This window comes from Musca autumnalis, unplaced genomic scaffold, assembly GCF_047663935.1.
Source record: "Musca autumnalis isolate F117 unplaced genomic scaffold, ASM4766393v1 scaffold_2, whole genome shotgun sequence".
Taxonomy (NCBI): domain Eukaryota; kingdom Metazoa; phylum Arthropoda; class Insecta; order Diptera; family Muscidae; genus Musca; species Musca autumnalis.
The window spans coordinates 252,404,785-252,432,264 of record NW_027411755.1 but is presented as its reverse complement, the minus strand read 5'-3'; the positions used below and the strand labels follow the sequence as shown (position 1 = coordinate 252,432,264).

At 35.5% G+C, this 27,480-nt stretch overlaps 2 protein-coding genes across 15 annotated transcripts in view; one reads left to right on the top strand and one right to left on the bottom strand.

Moving 5' to 3' along the window:
- The window catches only part of LOC141395466 (protein phosphatase 1L), a 76,836-nt gene extending 65,523 nt beyond the window's left edge, over nucleotides 1-11,313 (top strand). For all 13 annotated transcript variants that reach the window (XM_073971355.1, XM_073971343.1, XM_073971344.1 and 10 more), the window contains 4 exons: nucleotides 5,087-5,381; nucleotides 5,452-5,595; nucleotides 9,848-10,020; nucleotides 10,102-11,313. In XM_073971355.1, the coding sequence (XP_073827456.1) occupies nucleotides 5,087-5,381; nucleotides 5,452-5,595; nucleotides 9,848-10,020; nucleotides 10,102-10,492 (1,003 nt within the window). In that variant the 3' untranslated portion in view covers nucleotides 10,493-11,313. The remainder of the gene's footprint in view (nucleotides 1-5,086; nucleotides 5,382-5,451; nucleotides 5,596-9,847; nucleotides 10,021-10,101) is intronic.
- A 7,088-nt stretch (nucleotides 11,314-18,401) lies between these two features.
- Rack1 (Receptor of activated protein kinase C 1) lies at nucleotides 18,402-20,228 on the bottom strand. 2 transcript variants are annotated; one of them, XR_012410645.1, is made up of 3 exons: nucleotides 20,006-20,226; nucleotides 19,374-19,877; nucleotides 18,402-19,241 (listed from the first exon to the last, which is right to left on the bottom strand). XR_012410645.1 is itself a non-coding variant. In XM_073971341.1 (3 exons), the coding sequence occupies exons 1-3, from the start codon at nucleotides 20,112-20,114 to the stop codon at nucleotides 18,606-18,608; spliced, it is 957 nt and encodes a 318-aa protein (XP_073827442.1). In that variant the 5' UTR covers nucleotides 20,115-20,228; the 3' UTR covers nucleotides 18,402-18,605. The 2 variants fall into 2 exon arrangements, 1 of the variants encoding a protein (XP_073827442.1); XM_073971341.1 differs by having other exon boundaries at nucleotides 19,666-19,877; nucleotides 20,006-20,228.
- Between the last annotated feature and the right edge of the window lie 7,252 nt (nucleotides 20,229-27,480).

The window sequence follows — 27,480 nt, the reverse complement described above, 5'->3', positions numbered from 1 at the left end:
ATCCACGCTTTTTGGTCTAAAGGTCCTCAAAAAATATTTTTAAAAATCGCCGCTTTTTGGTCTAAAGGTCCTCGAAAAAAATATTTTTAAAAATCCACGCTATTTTGTCTAAAGGTCCCCGAAAAAAATATTTTTAAAAATCCACGCTATTTTGTCTAAAGGTCCCCGAAAAAAATATTTTTAAAAATCCACGCTATTTTGTCTAAAGGTCCCCGAAAAAAATATTTTTAAAAATCCACGCTATTTTGTCTAAAGGTCCCCTAAAAAAATATTTTTAAAAATCCACGCTTCTTGGTCTAAATGTCCTCGAAAAAAATATTTTTAAAAATCCACGCCTCTTGGTCTAAATGTCCTCGAAAAAAATATTTTTAAAAATCCACGCTTCTTGGTCTAAATGTCCTCGAAAAAAATATTTTTAAAAATCCACGCTATTTTGTCCAAAGGTCCCCGAAAAAAATATTTTTAAAAATCCACGCTTTTTGGTCTAAAGGTCCTCAAAAAATATTTTTAAAAATCGCCGCTTTTTTGTCTAAAGGTCCTCGAAAAAAATATTTTTAAAAATCCACGCTATTTTGTCTAAAGGTCCCCGAAAAAAATATTTTTAAAAATCCACGCTATTTTGTCTAAAGGTCCCCGAAAAAAATATTTTTAAAAATCCACGCTATTTTGTCTAAAGGTCCCCGAAAAAAATATTTTTAAAAATCCACGCTATTTTGTCTAAAGGTCCCCTAAAAAAATATTTTTAAAAATCCACGCTTCTTGGTCTAAATGTCCTCGAAAAAAATATTTTTAAAAATCCACGCTTCTTGGTCTAAATGTCCTCGAAAAAAATATTTTTAAAAATCCACGCTTCTTGGTCTAAATGTCCTCGAAAAAAATATTTTTAAAAATCCACGCTTCTTGGTCTAAATGTCCTCGAAAAAAATATTTTTAAAAATCCACGCTTCTTGGTCTAAATGTCCTCGAAAAAAATATTTTTAAAAATCCACGCTATTTTGTCTAAATGTCCTCGAAAAAAATATTTTTAAAAATCCACGCTTCTTGGTCTAAATGTCCTCGAAAAAGATATTTTTAAAAATCCACGCTTTTTGGTCTAAATGTCCTCGAAAAAAATATTTTTAAAAATCCACGCTATTTTGTCTAAAGGTCCCCTAAAAAAATATTTTTAAAAATCCACGCTTCTTGGTCTAAATGTCCTCGAAAAAAATATTTTTAAAAATCCACGCTTCTTGGTCTAAATGTCCTCGAAAAAAATATTTTTAAAAATCCACGCTTCTTGGTCTAAATGTCCTCGAAAAAAATATTTTTAAAAATCCACGCTATTTTGTCCAAAGGTCCCCGAAAAAAATATTTTTAAAAATCCACGCTTTTTGGTCTAAAGGTCCTCAAAAAATATTTTTAAAAATCGCCGCTTTTTGGTCTAAAGGTCCTCGAAAAAAATATTTTTAAAAATCCACGCTATTTTGTCTAAAGGTCCCCGAAAAAAATATTTTTAAAAATCCACGCTATTTTGTCTAAAGGTCCCCGAAAAAAATATTTTTAAAAATCCACGCTATTTTGTGTAAAGATCCCCGAAAAAAATATTTTTAAAAATCCATGCTATTTTGTCTAAAGGTCCCCGAAAAAAATATTTTTAAAAATCCACGCTATTTTGTCCAAAGGTCCCCGAAAAAAATATTTTTAAAAATCCACGCTTTTTGGTCTAAAGGTCCTCAAAAAATATTTTTAAAAATCGCCGCTTTTTGGTCTAAAGGTCCTCGAAAAAAATATTTTTAAAAATCCACGCTATTTTGTCTAAAGGTCCCCGAAAAAAATATTTTTAAAAATCCACGCTATTTTGTCTAAAGGTCCCCGAAAAAAATATTTTTAAAAATCCACGCTATTTTGTCTAAAGGTACCCGAAAAAAATATTTTTAAAAATCCACGCTATTTTGTCTAAAGGTCCCCTAAAAAAATATTTTTAAAAATCCACGCTATTTTGTCTAAAGGTCCCCTAAAAAAATATTTTTAAAAATCCACGCTTCTTGGTCTAAATGTCCTCGAAAAAAATATTTTTAAAAATCCACGCTTCTTGGTCTAAATGTCCTCGAAAAAAATATTTTTAAAAATCCACGCTTCTTGGTCTAAATGTCCTCGAAAAAAATATTTTTAAAAATCCACGCTTCTTGGTCTAAATGTCCTCGAAAAAAATATTTTTAAAAATCCACGCTATTTTGTCTAAAGGTCCCCGAAAAAAATATTTTTAAAAATCCACGCTATTTTGTGTAAAGATCCCCGAAAAAAATATTTTTAAAAATCCATGCTATTTTGTCTAAAGGTCCCCGAAAAAAATATTTTTAAAAATCCACGCTATTTTGTCCAAAGGTCCCCGAAAAAAATATTTTTAAAAATCCACGCTTTTTGGTCTAAAGGTCCTCAAAAAATATTTTTAAAAATCGCCGCTTTTTGGTCTAAAGGTCCTCGAAAAAAATATTTTTAAAAATCCACGCTATTTTGTCTAAAGGTCCCCGAAAAAAATATTTTTAAAAATCCACGCTATTTTGTCTAAAGGTCCCCGAAAAAAATATTTTTAAAAATCCACGCTATTTTGTCTAAAGGTACCCGAAAAAAATATTTTTAAAAATCCACGCTATTTTGTCTAAAGGTCCCCTAAAAAAATATTTTTAAAAATCCACGCTATTTTGTCTAAAGGTCCCCTAAAAAAATATTTTTAAAAATCCACGCTTCTTGGTCTAAATGTCCTCGAAAAAAATATTTTTAAAAATCCACGCTTCTTGGTCTAAATGTCCTCGAAAAAAATATTTTTAAAAATCCACGCTTCTTGGTCTAAATGTCCTCGAAAAAAATATTTTTAAAAATCCACGCTTCTTGGTCTAAATGTCCTCGAAAAAAATATTTTTAAAAATCCACGCTATTTTGTCTAAAGGTCCCCGAAAAAAATATTTTTAAAAATCCACGCTATTTTGTGTAAAGATCCCCGAAAAAAATATTTTTAAAAATCCATGCTATTTTGTCTAAAGGTCCCCGAAAAAAATATTTTTAAAAATCCACGCTATTTTGTCCAAAGGTCCCCGAAAAAAATATTTTTAAAAATCCACGCTTTTTGGTCTAAAGGTCCTCAAAAAATATTTTTAAAAATCGCCGCTTTTTGGTCTAAAGGTCCTCGAAAAAAATATTTTTAAAAATCCACGCTATTTTGTCTAAAGGTCCCCGAAAAAAATATTTTTAAAAATCCACGCTATTTTGTCTAAAGGTCCCCGAAAAAAATATTTTTAAAAATCCACGCTATTTTGTCTAAAGGTACCCGAAAAAAATATTTTTAAAAATCCACGCTATTTTGTCTAAAGGTCCCCTAAAAAAATATTTTTAAAAATCCACGCTATTTTGTCTAAAGGTCCCCTAAAAAAATATTTTTAAAAATCCACGCTTCTTGGTCTAAATGTCCTCGAAAAAAATATTTTTAAAAATCCACGCTTCTTGGTCTAAATGTCCTCGAAAAAAATATTTTTAAAAATCCACGCTTCTTGGTCTAAATGTCCTCGAAAAAAATATTTTTAAAAATCCACGCTTCTTGGTCTAAATGTCCTCGAAAAAAATATTTTTAAAAATCCACGCTTCTTGGTCTAAATGTCCTCGAAAAAAATATTTTTAAAAATCCACGCTTCTTGGTCTAAATGTCCTCGAAAAAAATATTTTTAAAAATCCACGCTTCTTGGTCTAAATGTCCTCGAAAAAAATATTTTTAAAAATCCACGCTTCTTGGTCTAAATGTCCTCGAAAAAAATATTTTTAAAAATCCACGCTTCTTGGTCTAAATGTCCTCGAAAAAAATATTTTTAAAAATCCACGCTTCTTGGTCTAAATGTCCTCGAAAAAAATATTTTTAAAAATCCACGCTTCTTGGTCTAAATGTCCTCGAAAAAAATATTTTTAAAAATCCACGCTATTTTGTCTAAATGTCCTCGAAAAAAATATTTTTAAAAATCCACGCTTCTTGGTCTAAATGTCCTCGAAAAAGATATTTTTAAAAATCCACGCTTTTTGGTCTAAATGTCCTCGAAAAAAATATTTTTAAAAATCCACGCTTCTTGGTCTAAATGTCCTCGAAAAAAATATTTTTAAAAATCCACGCTTCTTGGTCTAAATGTCCTCGAAAAAGATATTTTTAAAAATCCACGCTTTTTGATCTAAATGTCATCGAAAAAAATATTTTTAAAAATCCACGCTTTTTGCTGTAAAGGTTCTCGACAAAAATATTTTTAAAAATCCACGCTTTTTGCTGTAAAGGTTCTCGAAAAAAAATATTTTTAAAAATCCACGCTTCTTGCTGTAAAGGTCCTCGAAAAAAATATTTTTAAAAATCCACGCTTCTTGGTCTAAATGTCCTCGAAAAAAATATTTTTAAAAATCCAAGCTTCTTGGTCTAAATGTCCTCGAAAAAAATATTTTTAAAAATCCACGCTTCTTGGTCTAAAGGTCATCGATTGTTTTTTTAAATCCACGCTTCTTCGTCTGAAGGTCCTCTAAGAAAATATTTTAAGGAAGGTTATGGGAATAAATATTTCTTAAAATCCACGCATTTAGTCTAAAGGTCCTCGGAGTAAATATTCTTAAAAAACCAAGCTTGTTGGTCTAAAAGTCCTCAAAAAAATTTTTTTTTTTTTTTTTAAATCTATGAAAAAAATATTTTTCATATAAAAAAGTTTCGTTTTATCAAAGTTTCCCTATTTGTTGGAATTTAGCATGGGTTCGAGATGCGTGTATATTATCAATCTTAGGCGAAATTTACATTCCAACAATATCATTTAATACGCCAATATTCTAATCAGTAAATTGGCTTATTACAACACAATTTGTAATCTGAGAATTTTAAATCGAATTACGTTCTATTAAAGTTCACACGAATAATGAGTGCTATTAACAAAGGAAAATGCTTGGGCGACACAATTCAAACATTATGACGTAGCCTCCTTGTTTCATTTCCACGACAATTAAACACTGATTATCATGTGAAAATATTCAAATAATTTCTACAAAAATTGAATTTATAAATAATTCTTCCCTTTCCTCCCTTTTTTCATTCCAGTGTAAATGATGACTGCACTTCTCGCAAAACAACGAGCGGTGGCGATAAGAAAGACTCATCCGATGTCTTCACAATGCAATTGAATTCTCTGTTGCGTGGTGTTGGCAACAATCCTAAGAATAGCTTTTTCAACAACAATAACAAAGACTCGAATTTAGGTGAAGATGCTGCTGGTCCACCACAACAATTTGATGCCAGCTGTTATGTGGAAAATGGCAAAATCAATTTTGGTAAATTAATAACAGATGAAGTTTTGGCAGCCGATCATAAATTGGTGGAGGCTGCTAAGAAGACGGTAAGTAAAGGAATAGTTTGAATATGTTTAAAAAGAATGCGTTAAAATGGTGTATGTTTTGAATTTTCAGACAAATATTGCCGGTACCACAGCTTTAATAGCCATCATTCATGGCAGCCGTTTAATTGTGGCCAATGTTGGTGATTCTCGTGGTGTTATGTGTAATGCCAGAGGTGTAGCCATACCATTGTCATTTGATCATAAACCCCAACAGGTAATTAATTTTACAAAATATTCCAATACAACTGTCAGCGGTCGGCGAGTGTGACGCAGTAGCTGGGACAGGCGATGTTAACACTTGGTGCTTCGGTAGCTCTGTTACAGGAACCTTATAGTAGAGATGGCTGTGTGAGAGGATTACCGGGGGTATGCGGGTCCTTGCGGGTCTTTGTTGTTCTCGAAGATGACCAGTCATACATCTGGCCATCAGAATCGCACAAGAGGAGAGTTGCTAAGTGAATGGGTGATAGCGAGGGGCATGGTGGTTTTAAATGAGCCCTCGGATCTGTATACCTTCGATGGTCCATCCGGTGTAAGCGACATTGACGTGACGGTTGCAAATGGGCAGCAATGGCGGCTTACCAGTTTAGTTGGCAGATTAGTGAAGATTGGGTATTAGTGAAATTATGGTCACGCCACGGGGACGGACGCTGGCGACTGAGCGTTTCCGGGGTTGGATGGAACGAGGCGTGAACTGGGACCATTATGCGAACTGTGTCAGAAAGTCAGCTATGCCATTAGCGGACTTCAGGGCACTGACGTTAGACGACCGGGTCAGCAAGTTGAATGAGTGGATGAGAAGCGGCAATGACGTACTCCTTGGCAGACGCCGTCAGGTGAAGCCAAGTAAGGTCAAATGGTGGACCCGTGAGCTGGGTCTGATGCGGAGGGGAGTTACGCGCCTGAGGAAGCGTTTCCAAAGGGCAAGACGAACCAAAGCGGAAGATCTGGCTCAGCGTAAAGCTGAGTTCCTTGCTGCTCTTTGGACGTACAAGGACGAGCTATCTAGGAGTAAAGAAGACGATTGGAGGACATTTATACAGGACAACAAGGATGATCCCTGGGGAAAGGTATACCGTGTGTGCCGACACGGTGGGTCTAAGCGTCAGGTTGACCTACAGGCGTTGCGTCATGCCTCCACGTCGACAGCCTCGGGGTGGGCGGGAAACGTAGGGATTTTGCTGGGGTCTTTCTTCCCAAGGTCGGAGACTCATTCACCGGACTTGGAGCGTAATGAAGTTGCGAACAGTATCTGCCAGATTAGAAGTAGAAAATCGCCAGGTATCGACGGTATGACCGGAAGGATGTATAAAGCCATCTGGAAGGTCATGCCTGAGTATATTGAGTCCGTTCTTGGTGGTTGCATTAACCAGGGCCCTTAAGTCGCCTGATCGTGTAAGGAGCAATCCTCGCTCGTATCGGGGCATAAGCCTTCTCCCAGTGCTTGGAAAAGTTGCTGGAGAGGATTATGGTGGCAAGGCTTGGGGAGTGCCGCGGCGTGATTCCTTCACCGCATCAGTTCGGCTTTGTCGAGGGTAGAGGTACGGTGGACGCGTGGATGCATGTGCAGAACAGTCTGAGCGGGTCAATTGCCAAATATGTCTTGGGCATATTTGTTGACTTTAAGGGTGCATTTGACTTCCTTTCGTGGGATAGCGTGCTCGCTAAGCTGTCTGAGATCAGGTGTCGGGAGTTTGCTCTCTGGTCAAGTTATTTCAATGGACGAAGGGTTTGTGTCGTGGGAGACGGTATGGACAGATGTGGAGCGAGGCTGCCCTCAGGGGTCTATCTGTGGTCCATTTATTTGGAACCTCATGATGGATTCTCTGCTGCGGGAGTTATCGACCACTTTCAAGATCTGTGCGTATGCTGATGATCTCATCATGATCGAAGGTGAGACTCGTGTCGAAGGAACGCCATGGGCATCGTGGGGGTCTGGAGTGACCGAGTGGGTGTTGAGGTGTCTAAGAAGAAGACTGAGATAATGCTGTTGAAAGGTAGATTAGCGCACAGTCGACCTCCCCACGTTCGATTTGGTGACCACGGCAAACGGTATGTCAAGTACCTTGGGATAACGATGGCCGAGAGAATGAATTTCCTGCCGCACTTTGATCATTTAGAAGGGTCTTGCGGACCGACTGGTGTTTGGGCAGACGACGTTCCGTGCGCACCATATTTTGTGGACTCTTTGTTGCCTGTACAACATATGGTGCACCTGTATGGTGTGCCGCAGCAGAATCTGCTGTTGGGCGTAGGAAGCTCTTGTCGTGTCAACGAGTGGTCATGTTAGCATGTCTGTCAGTGTATCGCACTGTGTCTACGGACGCAATGCAGGTGCTACTTGGCGCCCTGCCGTTTGTCCTGGAAGCGAGATGTAGGACTGTTCTGTACAAGCTGAAGCGTGGCTTGCAACTGTCTGAGGATGATTGGATCGGGCGTTCTGATCTGGTGGATGGGGATGTTAGACGGCGCAGTGCAATACTTCGGGAGCGTGTTGCTGTTAGGTGGCGGACTAGGTGGACGGACAGTCACAAAGGGAGGGTGACGTACGAATTTATTCGTGACGCTACGTTCGTACTCGACCGCCCAGACTTCGGCTTTAGCGTGAGTCTGGGATTCTTACTGACGGAGCATGTGGGATGACTGATTACTGGCGGCATGGCATATACTGACGGAATGCCGGTACTATGATGACATTAGAGATTTATGGGCCGATTCCGTACAGCGAGGCGAGTCATGTCGCGTCGTCTATCGTCTCTGTGACAAAATTTAAAAAATGCACTACGTACAGCGATAGAAAATAATCGTCGATAACAAGTTATTTTTATTTTATTTTTATTCGTTAGTAAAAATGTACGGCGACAGCTAATTTGTTGTCGCCGGAAAATGAACATTTCGGCGACAAAATTTGACGACGTCAGGCGATATTGCCATACGGAATCGAAAAATTGCATTTGACAACGCGACACGACTCGCCTCGCTGTACGGAATCGGCCCATTAGTCAATATGTGTCACGTATGGAGGGGCGGGGTGGGATTTCAGTAGGGCACTTGAAGACAGGCGGACTTTTAGTTGTTTAAGTAGGTTTGCACGTGAAGTGTTTGTTAGGAGAAGGACTAGACTTAGTGAAGGTAATTCCTCCACATAGTCATCTCTACAATTTGGGCGTGTGGTGTTGGAGGAGGAGAGTTGGTGGAGTTGGTGTGGTACGGCGTCGGGTCCTTGTGTGGATGTCGTGAGGATGGCTTCGTCTACTGTTTTGTCCGTTGCCGCGGTCCCTGTGGGCCCATTGTGCAGTCCGTGAGGACAGCATGTTAATTGTTTGTGGTCATGTCTTGTATGTTTGTTCCGCTGGCATAAATGGAGGAGGCCACCAGTCCGGGACTGGTCGGTTCACTCCTTCGAGTACTTCTCCGATAAAAACTGATACCTCTCCGATAAAAATGCTACCTGACATAATGGTCCAACAGCTCGAAAAAAAGTCGCTCACCAACTAAAGTGTCTAATGAACACGATAGCTATTGACAGAAGCAATTAACAATGGTCCAACATTTGCACATCGAAATATTCCTTTCACACTTATATCTTGTTCAAATATGGTATATAGTGATCCACTCCTTCGTGTACCTCACACACAAAATTTCAAAATTGTTCACAACTGTGCCATGTCAACTGGACATGTCTAGGATCTTTTTGAAATTTTTACAGCAAGTAGTCCTCGCGGCTCATATTTCGACAGTATAATTTTTATCTGGTGTAAGTCCATACTGACGAAGATAATTACCCTACCACTATATTGAACAGGTTGAGGCCGCGGATAAATTTTAAACTTTATTTCGGATAGTTCTTGCAGTACTCATTACAACAGTAATTTTTTGGAAAAACAACCCATACTGGGTTTGGTTCTTTTCGTAATGTCGCAGCGTGAGGGTATACCTCTGTCGGCAAAGGCGACTGATGATACTTTTTTAGTTGTTTTTGGGTACGATAGTCGGAACTTAAGTTGTCAGATTGTCCTGTAATACGACATAATAAATGTCTGTATCGTGACATCTCTAATCTTTACAAATTTCCCTATGTCCAGGATCTACCATCAGAAAGGCATATCGAATGCCAGCAGAACTGCTACATCAGCAAAACCTTTAGTTGTTTGACTGACGGAATAATCGTCTGCCTCTGGAGATTGGTAGCGTTTAACACACATCCTTTAAAGATTCGTATCAGTTCGCATAGACACCCACATTGGAGCAATGTAATTGATGACCTAAATTTCATTGCCTAGTAGGTAGAGATATAACCATTCTTTCCTTGTGATGTATTAAGTCAGCTCTGTCTGAGACCACAATTGTCTACCAAGCTTTGTAGACAGAGTACTCCCATATATAATTTCAAAATATTGGTCCTCCAACTTTTTTGATACTGTCCTATAATACCCCAACTAATTTGTGCTTAATTTCATTTCTAGGTAAGAGAACGAAAACGCATTCACGATGCTGGTGGATTTATAGCCTTCAGAGGAGTGTGGCGTGTAGCTGGCATTTTGGCAACATCTCGGGCCTTGGGTGATTATCCCTTAAAAGACAAAAATCTAGTCATAGCTAATCCAGATATTTTAACTTTCGACCTTAATGATCATAAGTAAGTACCAGCCTCCCAAAAATCACAAGCCAGTATCTCAACATGGAACTTATTAATAATATCCCTATTTTCTTTTCATAGACCCTCATTTCTTATTCTGGCATCCGATGGCTTATGGGACACATTTACCAATGAGGAGGCATGCTCCTATATTAAGGAGCACCTACACGAACCAGATTTTGGAGCAAAATCCTTGGCTATGCAATCCTATAATCGTGGCTCGGTTGACAATATTACTGTGCTAGTGATAATCTTTAAGAATGGCATGTATCGCATTGGTTCATCGTCCTCGTCGTCATCATCAGCGTTTGCAACACAAAACAATGCTGCAGCATCTTCATCAAATAATGCTGCGACAACGGTCCCAGTGAGCCAACCAGTAAATAAACATCTAAGTGATCCCTCAAAAACAGCAGCATCACTTATTGGCAACACCAATTTAAATCGTTCAAATAGTGGTCGTGCAAAATAGTCATAGTTGTTGTTTTTGTTGTTGACGACATACTTTAGAAAAAAGAAAGAAGAAAAAAAGAGGAGTCCATGGACACAGACAGCTAGTTAGCTTTATACGTTTTCTTTTCTTATTATGTATATAAAAAAACCAACAAACGACAAATAAATCAAGAATTGATTGATAAAAGTGCCCAAAGAACAAAAGAAGAAAAAAAAACAGATATAATTACCGAAATAAGTTTTGTAAACGCTGAGCATTTTATTTTGTTCTGTTTTTTTGATTAAAAAAGAACAATTCTTTTCTGGAATACTACACGCCACCGCTCTTTCTTTCTCTCACACATTTAACTCTAAGGTGTACCGTTTATGTATACGTCTCGAAACACAAAGAAAAAAGAAACACCCGCCTTATTATTATTGGAACAATCTTCGGTTTGTCCCAAATCTTCTCATGTTAAGTTTTTTTCTAATTTATTATAATTTTGTTTCTTCTTTTTTTGTTTTATTTTTCTTTTTTGATTAATGGCGAGAGTGATTCGTAATTGATCTATTATTTATATTGATTTATTCCTTTCCTTTTTAATTAAGTTGCGTCCGCACTTTTCTTTAAAGAATTTTAAATTTTAGTTTGTTTATAATTTATTCAACTATAATTAAAATGTACAATTATGTTTGCTTCTTCATTTTTAAGTGAAATTTTTATTTAATTTTTTTTTTTGTGTTGTGTTTTTATTTAAAAATACACAAAACAACAAATTCAATCAAGTAAATCAAACAAACCAACCAACAAACGAAAATATACTATTAAAATATTGATTATTTATTATTAATAATATAAAATGTTAATGTCTTGTTTTTTTACAATTTATTGGTGAAATAATTCAAAGGTAATGAAATAAAGGTCACTTTTATGGATAAGTGATTACCAGCCCAGCAACATAAATTGGTAGTGCAATGTAAACTAGTTCTTTCGCGGCATGTTTTGATGCAGTTCAAACCGAGTCATAAAAAAGGCACTCCATTCCCTACATTTTAATCGCATTCGGATGCGATCCAACGAATGACATCCATTTCTCATATTTAAATTGCATCCGGATGCAGTTCAAGGGAGTCGTGAAAAGGCACTTTGTTCGATACATTTTACAAGCAGTTGCTTATGGGTACTTTACACGATATGTTATTTTACATATGTGTTGCCACTTTGCAAATACATTTTGTATATAAAAAGTGGCAGCCCATATGTAAATAACATATCGTGTAAAATACCCATTAGATATCCCAACAATTTGTAGATACCTACAAACAACTACCGAATTTTTCCGAAGATAAAAAATTTTTTCGGTAGTCACGCTCTTGAATAAATCATGAGTGAAGAGGCTTAATTTGATGTCATTCCAAATCACTTGCACATATGATTTAACTGAATCTTTGGAGGCAACCTTTTTGCTTGGAGAGAGACAGATTTTTTAAAAATTGTTTGCCCAATTGTTGGACTCATGGACAATTATTTTCGATAAAATCGAAATTTTGATTTTGGCAGTAAACATTTTTTTAAGATTCTTTAAAATTCTGTTTCGCTTGAAGACAAGATTATTAGGTTCTTAAAACGCCCACAAAAATATATGAAGATCAGTCCATTCGTTTTCGAGCTATCGTTGGCACCTATTTCAAAAATGCCATTTCGAGAAAAATGCGTTTTAAGTTGCGCCTCTACACACAAAACACAACGGGCTTCTTCACTTTAAAATAAAAGTTAAGCCCCAAAACTGCACTCCAAGAACTGCTGCTAACCCAAAAAAAACTTAATTCCATATTTTTACAAAATAAAGGAGTGTCAGAGATCAGTAGTGGAATTCTGTAACTCATTTTTTGTTGCCGACAAAAATCTGTGAATTTATCAAATTGTCGGTAGGACTTTACGACAGCTTTATTTTGTTTGCTGACTTACATACAAATTTCGCTAATTACCGAAATTATGCAAATTTTACCGGTTTTTGTCGTATTAGATCTGCGAAGACGAGGATGAGACTGAAACGACCGAGCATCTTCTCTGCCGTTGGTTGTCCTAGTCTGATGAACAAAAGACACTGGCTGTATGGTGTCCATAATATTATATCTCGCTTTTCATAGGACTCCCCTTCCGAAAGAGGTCTTAACCTTTCCGATACTTTTTATACCTTCATGAAAATGTACTTATCAAAATAATGGTTTTAAAACCCAAGTATGTTTGGACGAAATCCGTTTCAGACAATTTGGAGTCGATTTAGCATGTCCATCTGTCTGTTCGGCAGGCTGGAGCGCAAGATAACTCTCGAATGGATAATAAACCGTTTGGGTGCAAAATTTGGTCCTCTAATATTTAGTACAATCTTAGTTATGGTCATGGATGGGTCATATCGTCCCACTACTTTAGGTACCTCCCCCACAAAAGTTCAAAGAAGAACTCGATTTAGTCCAAACTTTGCACAGCAGTTTAGAAACACTTTACGGATAGTCATGAACATGTTTGCAGCAAGTTGTACTCGCGGCCCCTTTTACGACGGTTCAATTTTTTTCAAGGGGAAGTTCATACTTCCTGAGACAATGTCCCATAAGCTCTAAAGAACCTTGCCGGCGCCAACTCAAATGACTGATGAACTTACGAATTGAGTATGGCTGACTTCCGCATCGTTAGTTGCTTTGTGTTTTGTAAACTTAGTTAAAATATTTCACTCATGCATTGTACACAAGAATGCACATGCGAATGCATCAGAAAACAAAGTGATACTTGTTTCCTTTTTATCTGCGTTAAGAATACCTGTTTTTGATGATGAGAAACATGTAGCTTCGTAGTTGTTAAGTACATGGACGATAAGAAACATAATACATTGTATATTATTTGTCATTTGTAAAGCAATTGACAATACGGAAGTCAGCCTATCCGATTTGGCCGAAACATTGCAAATCATAAAATTTATTCCAAACGTACATCAAGTTACACGAAGGTCTTTATTGGAAACATCATCGGTAACTCAATCACAAAAGTTCAAAATTTTCGCTGTTCGTTGATCGTGTGCAAATTGTTACCGAAACTACATCTTGTGGCCTTGTTTACAGCGATATATGAATATCAACTCCACGTAAGTTTTATCACTTTTTCCTTAAGTTGAAAGGACAGAAATATAAAACTGACGGGGAGTTTACACTCAAAATCACCCCGATGTTCTCAATGGGCAAGTCCATTCATCCTGACACAATGGTCCAAGAGCTCTAAACCCCACAACGGCCAACTAAAGTGCCTGATGGGCACGAAGAAGTGATTAGCTTTTGCCCAACCGTTGCATATCATATTTTTTCACACTTGAATATGGACTATATCGGTCCACTCCTTCGGGAACCTACCAATCAAAATTGTTATGCAGTTTAGGGTCATGTCTATGATCTATTTGAAATTTCTACTGCAGGAGCTCCTCGCGCTTCATATTACGACAGTGTATTTTTTATCGGAAGTAAGTCCATTATGGCTGAGATAGGTTTGCTTTCGAAATAATGAAAGGGAGCTTCCGCAACTTTGGAGACCCTTAACTGGGGAAGTATTGGTTTCAAAAAACTTAGGGTTAACCTATCAAAAGTATACGCTAGGGGCCTGAAACTAGATTTGGCCGACTTCCGTATTGTCAGTTGCTTTGTATTCGTGCATGAAACTAGGGGTTCTTACATCGATTTCCCCACTACTGTAATTTTATAAAATTATTCTAGTATGGAACGCGATTTAAGAACCCCTAGTTTCATGCACGAATACAAAGTACTGACAATACGGAAGTCGGCCTTTGTTACAAAATTTGTCAAAATTGCATTATTTAAAGAAACACAGCTGCTAATAGAACCCGTCGATGTCAATTTAATATTGAAAAATCTCTGTGAAAAAATGCAGTCACTATACTCATCTTGCTCCTCCGAGAATTGGGGAGCAAGTATTGATTAAACGTCGGAAATTCTTACAGTCTCATCTTCCTTCTACTAATAGCTTAAAATTCCATATTTTTCGCCAAAGTCTAAAAGAAGCTTTAGTTTAAGGGTAATTGTAATTGTTTCCGCCAAAGAAAAAGAGGACCAGGATGAATGTTTGGACTGGATTCGGATCGATCTGAAATTTTTATCACAGGTAGGAAGTCCATACTTCCCGAGATATAGGCTCTGAAAGTTCAAAAATTCCCTTGGTTTTGACGATAAGTTTAGTTTAATTCGAAATTGTTTCATATATAGCCGGCCTTCGGCCGGGGATTTAAGACTTTCTCCTATGGACAGGAATCTCGGCTAACGCGAACAAAATCTTCCTTTAAATCGAAATTTTTTATCATCGATGCGAATCCAGTCCGTATATTCAACTTATGCCGAAAAAGAATATGTTCAAAAATTAATTCAAGGGCCACATTTTAAATAACAATTCTTTGATTAAAAATTTTGAAAATTTCATTGTTGTTGTAGCAACATTTAATAGGTTTAATGCTGGTTTGGCAGCCGCTGGCCGAAACACTATCAGCCCTATTCTGAACGCATGGGAGTTGGGAATTTTTTTCCCATTCCCACATTTTCGTATTCTGAATAAAATTTTGTGGGAGTTTTTTTTCCCATTTCCCATCTCCCCTCATTCTGAATGAAGTTCGAATTGGGAATTTGTTCCCATGGGAAAAAAGTATACACAGCCCTATTCTGAACATTCCCATGGGAACTGTTTCCCATGGGAGCGAAATTTCCCATTCCCACGTTTTCCATATTCTCAACGACGTGGGAACAGCAAATGATGGGAGCTGGAATTTCGAAATTCGAAATCAATTAAACCAAATTATTATAGCATACTTTGGGGGATGTAATTTTGTTTTGTAATACAAAATGCCTATTTGCATTGAATTCGCGGTTTTTGAATTAGATTAGCAAAGCACAACTCACTTAATTCAACAACCCTGTGCATTGATTTATGGATTTTTTAAGTGAATGGAGTCAACGATGTGTGGTGTTGTTCTAATAAGCACATTTTCTTCAGAATTTGCGAATTGGTGTAAGCATTTTTTAATTAGTAGGCAAACATAAGTTTTGTGTATAAAGTAATAGGAACTTTTTAAGTTTGCAACGAATTTAAAAATTGTATGTTGATTCGGAATAATTTTAGTTAGGGGTTTAACGCGTATATCGCTGGTTTTACTTATTCCTAATGATCGCTAGAACTCGTATTTTGCATATTTAAAAAAAAAATTCAAAGAGAAAAATTCGGATATTTTTCTCGATTTTAACATATTTCAGAAAACGTATCTCAAAAAAATAAATAAATAAATAAAATACGTTTTTGGTTGAATCTAAAACTAAAACACATGCCCTTGCAAAATTTCAAGCTTCTACGTTCAAAAATAACGATCCTATTCAAGAAAAGGCATTTCGGAAAATGGAATAGCATTGCAATAATTTGGCATATATGTATGTACGTTTGTGTGATCGTTGAGGAGACTAACACGTTTTCAATAGAACGTTAGTCGTCTGATTTAAAAAAACCCGAAGGTTATATTACGAAAATGAATAAAAGTTGTAAAGATTGTATATATTATGGTTATTTTCCAATATATTTTAATAATTATTGCCAAAAATTCTTTTGAAATTGATTTGATGATCAACCATGACTTTTTCTCGTGTTTTAATACATATGGTCTGTTCCAGAACTGCAAAAATCTACTAATTTTTACTACTTTTTTTGTTTTGTTCGATAACATAAAGGAACATTTTTTTATCGGTGTAAAACATGTTAGATTCTTGCAGGTTTTTGTATCATATAAGAATATGCAAAATCCGAAGTCTACTAATGACATATTTTACAGTACATTTTGTATGCTTTTATTAAGCAAACACATGACGATTATAAATATTTGCAATAATTTTGTCGTGTAGATGTCTTAAAATATGAAATTTCATAAAAATATGAAATTTCTTGAAAATTTTTTTCAAACTCCCACACTGTTTGCTGGGGAGATTTTTCCCACAAAAAGACACAAAATTCTCCCACAATTCAAGATAGAGAATGTATACTTTTTTCCCATGGGAACAAATTCCCAATTCGAACTTCATTCAGAATGAGGGGAGATGGGAAAAAAACTCCCACAAAATTTTATTCAGAATACAAAAATGTGGGAATGGGAAAAAATTCCCAACTCCCATGCGTTCAGAATAGGGCTGACATTCTCTATCTTGAATTGTGGGAGAATTTTGTGTCTTTTTGTGGGAAAAATCTCCCCAGCAAACAGTGTGGGAGTTTGAAAAAAATTTTCAAGAAATTTCATATTTTTATGAAATTTCATATTTTAAGACACCTACACGACAAAATTATTGCAAATATTTATAATCGCCATGTGTTTGCTTAATAAAAGCATACATTAGTATGCATGTCATTAGTAGACTTCGGATTTTGCATATACGAAAACCTGCAAGAATCTAACATGTTTTACACCGATAAAAAATTTTCCTTTATGTTATCGAACAAAACAAAAAAAAAGTATTAAAAATTAGTAGATTTTTACAGTTCTGGAACAGACCATATGTATTGAAATACGAGAAAAAGAGTCATGGTTGATTCTGTTAACGCAGCACAGCAAGTAAAAACAAATCAATTTCAAAAGAATTTTTGGCAATAATTATTAAAATATATTGGAAAATAACCATAATATATACAATCTTTACAACTTTTATTCATTTTCGTAAAATAATCTTCGGGTTTTTTAAATCAGACGACTAACGTTCTATTGAAAACGTGTTAATCTCCTCAACGACACGACAACGATCACACAGACGTACATACATATATGCCAAATTATTGCAATGCTATTCCATTTTCCGAAATGCCTTTTCGTGAATAGGATCGTTATTTTTGAACGAAGAAGCATGAAATTTTGCAAGGGCATGTGTTTTAGTTTTAGATTCAATCAAAAACGTATTTTATTTATTTATTTTTAAATACGTTTTCTGAAATATGTAATAATCGAGAAAAATATCCGAATTTTTCTTTTTGAATTTTTTTAAAAATATGCAAAATACGAGTTCCAGCGATCATTAGGAATAAGTAAAACTAGCGATATACGCGTTAAACCCCTAACTAAAATTATTCCGAATCAACATACAATTTTTAAATTCGTTGCAAACTTAAAAAGTTCCATTACTTTATACACAAAACTTATGTTTGCCTACTAATTAAAAAAATGCTTACACCAATTCGCAAATTCTGAAGAAAATGTGCTTATTAGAACAACATCACACATCGTTGACTCCATTCACTTAAAAAATCCATAAATTAATGCACGGTTGTTGAATTAAGTGAGTTGTGCTTTTGCTAATCTAATTCAAAAACCGCGAATTCAATGTAAATAGGCATTTTGTATTACAAAACAAAATTACAGCCCCCAAAAGTATGCTATAATAATTTGGTGTAACTGATTTCGAATTTCGAAATTACAGCTCCCATCATTTGCTGTTCCCACGTCGTTGAGAATATGGAAAACGTGGGAATGGGAAATTTCGCTCCCATGGAAAACAGTTCCCATGGGAATGTTCAGAATAGGGCTGTATGGTTCCGGGTCAATCCGGTACGAAAGAACCCGCTGCCGTGGGATTCAAAATTTCGCAGTTTTGAAAACTGAAAACCAAAATCCGTGCAAGGAAACAAAGCTGCGATCGCCCCGTTGAAAATTCCCAAATACAACTTGATCTTGGCTAAAAACTATTCAATTATCCTTTAACTTGAATTGTGAAAAGGCACACAATACCACACACATATTTTCCTTATAAAAAATACCTAAATATTTTATTAAATAACTTATAAACTACAAATTACAGTAAATACTTGTTTGATATTCATTTTTCTAAATAGCAAACTACTCTATCATCACAAGTTGGTAAATAATAAACGATAATTTACATTTTTTGCTTGTTATTTATTTGTTTATATAATAAACAAATCAGCGCTCAAGAAAATAATAATATACACTTTTGTTGTAATGTAAAAACTCATCTTCATTTCTATGCTGCTGCTCTTCATTCTCCTTTTCTTCTTCCTTTTCTTGTTGAGAATATAAAAATGTGTATACGAGAGAAATGCATTTAGTGCAAATAGCTTCTTAATGAGCAGAGACAGAGACTTGCCATACACGGATGGTGTTGTCGGAGTAACCAGCGAACAAGGTTTGACCATCAGTGGACCAGGCCAAAGACAAACATTGGGGTGGATCGGCCTTGGAACCGCTGGAAACAACTTCAGGGCGGAGTTCTTCGACGGTCTTCTTGCAGGCCAAATCCCAGATCTTGATGGAAGGACCATAGGCAACGCACAACCAGTAACGGTTGGGGGAGAAGCACAAGGCATTGATGATGTCGTTGTGTTCCAAGGTGTACAAGTTCTTGCCGTCATTCAAATCCCACAAGAGAGCCTTGGAGTCCTTACCACCAGAGGTGCAGAGGGAACCATCAGGAGAAACAGTGACGGTGTTCAAGTAACCGTTGTGACCGTGGTGGTTGTTCTTCAACTTGCAGTTAGCCAAGTTCCAGACCTTGACGGTACGATCCCAACCGCAGGAAACAATGATGGGGTTGGAGTGGTTGGGGGAGAAACGGACGCAAGATACCCAATCGGTGTGACCATCTTCTTGGATGGTGAATTTGCATTCAGCCAAGGTGTTCCACAACTTGATGGTCTTGTCACGGGAGCCAGAAACGATTTGACGGTTGTCAGCAGAGAAAGCAACAGACAAAACATCCTGTAAAATTATAAAAACAAGCAATTAGTTTTCCGCCAGCAATAATTAATCCACAAAACAATTTTGATAAAAAATAAAAACCATTTCATAATAAACCAAAACAATTTTTAAAGACTTTTTCTTTGCACTTACGTTAAATTATCGCTCTCAGTACATGGCTTTACGTGCAGAGAGTGATGGTTATGCAGAGACGTGTAGAGACGACCATTCTTCTCTTTTTATTCTCAACCAGAAATTCTGCCCCGCATGGGCGACACATTTTTGGAATGGTGCCATTATTTTTTTAAATAAAACACACTAGCTAACCTAACCACTAGGCTACCAGGCACCAATTCCATTTTTTTATCATTCAAACTCAAACTAGGCCCTATATTCCCTAGCTTTTTATCAAAATTCAAATGCATATGAAACAAAGTTTCCCCACCTTGGTGTGATCTTCGAAACGACGAGTGGTCTTGCCAGCGGCCAAATCCCACAAGCGCAAAGTCTTATCCCAGGAACCGGACAAAGCGTAGTTACCATCGGAAGACAAAACGACGTCACTGATGAAGTGAGAGTGACCATACAAACGCTTTTGGGGGAAACCGTAGTTGGTGTCTTCATCACGGGTCAACTTCCAGACAATCAAGGTCTTGTCTATAAATGAAAATAAACATAATTAATTCAATTTCGTTGAAGGATTGCACAGATAATTATGGATAATCAAAACAGTATAACCCAACTTTTTCGGTATATTAGTTAATGACGACCACTTGTATACTTACCACGAGAAGCCGAGATGATGGTATCGGGATCCTTGGGGTTGGTGGCAATTTGGGTTACCCATCCATTGTGACCCAAAAGGGTACCACGTAATTGCAAAGTCTCAGACATTTTCTATTAAAAATTTGCGGAGCGCAAGCAGACGTCCAACCTCGGTAAAAGGTTTCGTGAAAAAGAAGGAAGTCGAGACACAGAGTTGTAATCTACAGCATTGACAGCTTTCTTTTCACAGAAAATTGCGCTTAAATGACAGCGTAAGGCGCATCGATGCGCTCTACCAACGTATAACGTCAAAATGAAGAAATTAAAAAATATTACTAGGCGTTTACACCAGACAATTTGTCTCCAAATACAACTCTGATTTCCTAACACATACACACATTCAAGGTTAATTTATAGAAGGTATGTCTCAAGTTACATTGGGCGAGTTTACTTGCGGCAATTGTCATTTTGTAGGAGAGAGAGGTGAGGCATATAGTAACCCTTTGGCTCTCAGCACCCTCTCCCACCTACAAACTGACAATTGCAATTGTCATTTTGTAGGAGAGGTGAGGCATATAGTAACCCTTTGGCTCTCAGCACCCTCTCTCACCTACAAACTGACAATTGCCGCAAATAAACTCGCCTAATGTAAATTGGGACTATGTGCATGAATTACAACAACTTACAAATTTACAAAAACAACATTGTTGCTATTGAAAATTAATTGTCAAAGAAAATATTGAATAATAGGGTCGTTCCAAAAATTTTCTCAGGAAAAACATAAATACATTTTGAAAATCCTCTAGAATAGAACAACATATTTATAGAAGGTAGAAGTGACAATCAGCTGTATTCTTACTTTTTTTATAAATTTAATTTTCAAAATGTAATAGGGTCTACTCAAGAAATTTTAAACATCGAAATTTGTTACCGTAAAATACTGTTTCCCTTCCTAAACGTGTAATAAAAATGACCTACGACAGTTCTGAATGCTTTATATTTACAATGCAATTCAAAATTGTTCTATTTTGGAGGATTTTCAAAATGTATTTAAGTTTTTCCTGAGAACATTTTTGTAACGACCCTATTATTCAATATTTTCTTTGACAATTAATTTTCAATAACAACCATGTTGTTTTTGTAAATTTGTTAGTTGTTGTAATTCATGCATATACCTTCTATACATTTACCTTGGTTTAACACATTTTTGAAATTTTTGTAAAAATGTGTGAGATAATAGGTCTGATCGATAACCCAAAAGTTTGTACAAATTTGTACCAACTTCTACAAAATGCTGTTCGATAACGAACTTGTTCAATAAAAGAGAAATGAGAAGTAGTTACAAGAACTTGCCTTTTTACTTGCAAAGTTATCGAACAGGCCTAGTAATTGAAATGTATTGAAAACAAACGAAAACAAAATATGTGAACGAAAATTAAAAAGAAATCGATGATTTTCAATCATAAGTCCCGGGCCACACTAGAATAATTTCACTGAAATTTTAACATGAAATTATGAGTCTATAGAGTGAGTTCCATAGTAGAGTAAAATCATGAAATTGCTGTAATGGGGAATTCAGCCTAAAAACACCTAATTTCATTAATTTGTTTAATGAAATTTATAGTAAGTTTACATTTACGAAATCCACTAGATTTCAACTGTCAATTCCATTGATTAAACGTCAAAAGAAATCAAATGGATTTCAGATGAGTTTTCATTTGACGTATACGCAAAGGAATTGACAGTTGAAATCGAGTGGATTTCGTAAATGTAAACCAAGTATTACTCTAGTGTGGACCGGGACTAATTTTCAACTGTTTTTGTAGTTGTCGGGAAGTTTACGCCACACGGGCAAGTTTTGGGTTTTTGATAATCAATACATGTACTCAACCATGGTCGAATAAAGTAAAGGAAGGCCACAGCTAACAGCTGATTACAATTTTTTTCTTTTTATAAGCAGGGTTGACATTTTGTACTGTTTTTGACATTAAACAATCATTAAGGTAGATGTATCGCTGAATTGTTCCAACAAAAAACTTCTGCTGTAACACTATATCTTAAAATTGAAAACAAGGACAAAAAATGTGTATTCGCGTGGCAAAATAAAATTGTTGATTTTTTTTAGCAAAACTTACGAATGAACAATTTATCAAATATTGATATTAATTTAAATTTGTTCCTAAAGTACGGGAATGTAAAAATTACAATTTTTGTAAAAATTCTGCTGACATTTATCTGCAAATCGGATACCAGCAATCACGATGTCAGATTAGCCAAACTTGTCAAGTATAAAATAAGTGAATGACATTTTTTCACTGTCATAAGTTTGGGAAGAACTTTTGCTATTTTTGGAACACTTTTCCAACAAGAATATTCTGGAGCCTAGCTAAAGAAATGTTTTTACACTATATGGCACTTTTAACCCTCCGTTGGACACCAGAGTCTGGCCAGGCCTTTTTCATTTTATTTTGCATTTTAAACTGGGTTACGATAAAGCTATAAACCTGAGATTCCAGGTAGCTTCATGAAATTTTCTTACCTTTCAAATGAAGGAAACGTGAAGTCAAAAGGATCACCAGAAAAGGAGCTACAAGGATTTTTTGACATACATATCACATTCGTAACACATGAGTCTGGCCAGACCCTAACCATTTTTTATTAAAAATTTTCCGAAATTTTTCTTAAAATTTGATTTTTCCTACATTACTTGACAAAATGAATGCCATTTTATGAAACTTGTCACATTTCACCCTACCATGTCTTCAAAATTGCACATAAAAAGGTCCCAAAGGCAGGATATGGGTTTGAAATCAGTGAATGTACCACAACCTAAAAAAATCCCTGGCAAATAGGGTTACACTTGTATTCTAACAATTAAACACATAACTGGACTAATAAAACCCATTACTTAGCTTGTCTGCTCTTTTTGTAGGGTGGATTGGTCCAAATATAGGATTCTCCACATGAATTATAAGAAAATCCGTAGGATATATGCCTTTATTTACCTCTTGATATCATCGTTATTTCACTGCAATAAGCTGTAAAGTTATAAAATAGACACTCTTCATTCTGAATAATTGGCCAAAACTAAAATATAGTGCTTCAAAATGAAATATACATAGGATTTTTGAGCATAGAGACAAGAAAACTACGAATTTTTTACTTCGTAGGCTTACGTCCTGTTTTACCAACTTGATAATATCATTTAAATTTATAGTTTTTCGGCATGTTTTTTGACAAATAAGGATTACTCATTAAAGATTAGGGTCCTTTAAACATATTTTACAACTTTTAATATGAAAATGTTAATTAAGTTTACTAAAAAAATATAAATAATTGTATGGGTCTGGCCAGACTCATGTGTTACGAATATGACAAACAATATTGGTGTCCAACGAAGGGTTAACATCATGGTATAACAAGAAAGAAATTACCTGCTAACATCTGATTAAAATTTTTTTCAAATTTTGAATTTGAAGTACATTCATTGTCAAACTGATGTTGTTTGACATGGTAAACATTGTATGAATATGCCAACACATACTTTCCGACATTTGTCATTATAAAATAAATCAAATAAAGAAATATAGAATAGTTTTGTCTTTTATCCAACATAACGAATTGTGACAAAATAGTTAAGTTATCAATGTTCCTAAATGTGAGAACATGGTCGAAATCTTTTGAAATCAATAGGGTTGGAATTCATTCAATTTTCCAAGCGGAAGTGCTTATTGTCGAGCGGTACTCCAATTGTCATCTCAAGAAGACATGGATCACCAATATCAACATCAAATATTTGCAGTGGTGAAATTAATATGCTGAATGATGAGGAATCTGATTTTATAATAAAAATAAATATGTACATATATTCCATTTGAAACAATACATTGTAGATTTTACAGAATTTCGGGATGATATTGATGCATAATCCCAAGAATGATAGGTCCAAGAATGATTTTGTGGACGTGATAGTCTGCTTTTCCGACTGTGACATAAAGAAAAGAAGCAAACCTAATATGGACTATTTTCCCAACTCAATTTACAACTAATTCGGATGTGGCTAATAGTGCGGTTACACTACAGTTTTTGCCGGGTTAACCCACATTATGAGGATTTATTACTTAATCTGGTCAAATCTGACCAGATTTGCCATACAAAAATTAAATCCTCTCACGACTGGGTTTATTTTAAATCCGGCACAAATCCACCAAAAATACAGTGTTGTATTCGGTATTTGTGGAAAAAAATCCAACTCTACTCAAAAAGTACCAAAAGTTGCAACTGTTTTTGCAACAGAGTTTGTCGTGTTTTACACGTTTACGATTGGTCGTATGAGATTTTATGGAGTTAGTAAATCTAAAGTTATTTGGAAATCATAAAATTATTTTTTTTTCATTAGACACTTTTTTAACAAAAAGTACGCTTGATACCATGATACAAAAATGTATCCCTATGTAAAATATACCAATATGAGCAAAGAGGAGACGATATCTCATACGTGAAATCGTAAAAGTGTAACACACGACATTATTAGTTATTTTGTATGTATACGTAAACAAACATCAGCTGACAGTTTATATCCTCGAAAAGCTAAGTGTAACCAGAAAAGATTAACCCACTGGATCAGGGACGTAGCCAGGATTTCATTTCGGGGGGGGCCCACCTGACCAAAATTTTTGAAGTTAATGTTAGCGAAAATTTATTATTTAGCAATGATTTAAACTTTATTTTAGGCTTATTTTACTGATGAAATAATTTTCATTACTATTTTTTAATTAAAATGGCGTAAGATTTCTTGGCCAATTTCCCCTTGTTTCAGGCTTCAATTTTCCACTCCAGAGTATGGTCAATTTTTCAATTTCGGAAGTTTAGGTGTCCATTTGTTCTTATTGTCATAAAGAAACCAACTATCGTTATTTCCCTAAAGATATTTTGGTGTCCAATCGTAGATCTTATCACAAAGAATTTCTGAAGGCCGATAGTGGTTTTCTTGATAAAAAAAATATTCTGAGCAATAGTGAGTCTATCAATCAAGAAATTCTCGCAACTAATCGCGGGTATGTAAATGACGAATTCTATTGCCCAATCGTCGGACTTCTCTTATAGAAATTCTGGTTTCCGATCGTGGATCTTCTCATAAATTGATCAGGAACTAGGAAAACTCTGGCAACCAGTCTTGAATTCTTTTAAAATGAAATTCTGACGTCCAATCCAAGATCAATACATGTATACATTCTTTTAGCAAAAATCCATGAACAAAATGTTTCCCAATCTACATTTTTTATACTCTCAGCCTTTAGTCACAATAAACCTCATCAAAATAATGGTTTTAGCGCCAAAGTGTGTTTGGAAGAAATCTGTTTCAGAAAACTTGATTTCGACTTAGCTATGTTCGTCCGTCTTGGTGGAGGACACGATGATTCTCGAACAGATCGGTCCAAAATTTGGCCTTTGTTTTATTTTGTCCAAATTTTGATCAACTTCGAAGATGGACCATATCAATCCTTTCTTTCGGTAACCTTCCACAGAGTATTTCAAAAATGTTGAGAGATGTACAGTTTAAGACCTCTCTCGACAATAAATAAGTGAATAAGTGTAAGCTGAAGACCTAAGTAGTCATGGCTTCACTTCCTTTTTGCTAATAATTTAGTTATAAGTAAAAATATGATATAAATAAAAAGACCTCTCTGGAAACGCTTTCCTTTTTTGCAACAAGTGTTCTCGATGCCACTCTTACTACAGTACAAGTTTTTCAGGGGCAAGTCCATACTTTCAGAGAAAATGGCCCGAAAGCTGTAAAGAACACCTACGGCCGTCATGTGTAGTGACTGGTGCGCACGACAACTTTCGAACCTTATACTGCGGTACATCCTTCAAAAACCATCAAAATAGTTGTTAAATGCAGTTTAAGGTCTGTTCGAGGATCCTTAGAAATGTTTACTGAAGGTATTCCTTGTGTTTTTCGTGGGCAAGTCCATATTTCCTGAAAAATATTCTGTGACGAACTAAAATGACTGGTGGGAGCAAAATCTTTTAAAAGGAATGACTTCCAAAATGAACTATGTCGGTCCGGTCCATTTCTTTAGGTACCTTCTCCGCAACACTTGTGATCAATGTTATAATCCACATTTTGTCGCCAAGTTCATACGTCCTAAAATGGCTACACAATTCTGAAAATCTCCTAATACATAGCTTTGGGTTAAATGATTTTGGTTGTGTGGCCCCTATTTGATCTGTCCATAGATGAAAATTTCAGTTCACACAGACTCAGGGTATATTCCTGTCCAAAAAGCCGACTGATTCTTGTTGAGATTTTGACGAAGAAGAGAATCTGTTTCCGATCAGTTTTTTTTTTTTTATTTCGTTTGTCGTCACAAAGTCCTTTGTCAAAGCAGGAAAAAGGAACATTTCTACAAATGTGCATCCATAATTCCCAAAATACAATTCAAAGAGTAACACTATGCAACACTGAAAATGCAAACAACTTCTACTATGAATTTTTTGAAAATACATATTTAGACTACAAAAACCCTAGTAGGGTTTTGTCCTGTCAGATCCAGTTCGGATTTTAAGGCCTCATCTAAACCGGGCTAAATCTACACGTTTTTTGCATTTATCAAGCCTTTATCTCAGAAACAAATAAGAATTTGGCCTTGCTGTCTTTAACAATATTGTAGCTAAACTATTGGGAGTCGAGCCAAGTAACCTTTTGCAAAAATCTTCCAAATAAAGTTCTCAAGAACTCTTTAGAACATTCTGAAACTCTAAAATGCTTACTTCATGTTGTTTCAGCAGTATTTTGCATCATATCTTTTACAACACGTATTTCAAACACAGTTCACACCAACAGTTTATTCTTCGGATTTCACTACATTATTGATATTTTTATTAAATCGTCGTTGAAAAATGTACTGAAAACAACAGCATAGAGGCATTTTACAACAATGACATGTTCTGAAGAGTTGTGTATTACATTCCAGGGAATATTTTCAGAAAAAAATAAGGGTTGTGGAGATACGGTGCGCAATGTATAAAAATTGTGGAATTTTTGCATATATTTTGAAATTTGAGGCAATAAATGCAGTTTTTCGAGTTCATTATTTCTCCAAATATTTTATTCTTGTCCTTATCTACAAATTTGCTTCACAGGTCAGAAGAAGATTCGCATTGGTTTCAGAGATATAGCGCCGAATTTCTTTAAAAACTCAATATTTAACCATGTTTAGATGGGGCCATAAAATCCGAGCTGGATCTCGCACAACAAACCCCAACTAAGGTTTCTTGTCGTTTGGGTCTGTACTTTCAAAAAATCATCAGTTTTTGCACAAGATCACATTAAAAATGTTGCACAGTGTAATCGACAGAAAAAAATCCCCGAACTTGAAATTCAATGTAATTTCGAAATATTGAAAATAATATGCAATAAATAAAATATAAATATTGACCTCAAGCTCATTAATCTTTATCTTGGTTTTATTCGATAGGTAGAACAAAA

Coding starts and splice junctions, on each gene's coding strand:
- Rack1 (XM_073971341.1), bottom strand. CDS start 20,114: ATGTCTGAGACTTTGCAATTACGTGGTACCCTTTTGGGTCACAATGGA. Junction 19,878..20,005: donor CATCATCTCGGCTTCTCGTG/GTAAGTATACAA, acceptor TTTCATTTATAG/ACAAGACCTTGATTGTCTGG. Junction 19,242..19,665: donor GTTTCGAAGATCACACCAAG/GTGGGGAAACTT, acceptor ATAATTTTACAG/GATGTTTTGTCTGTTGCTTT.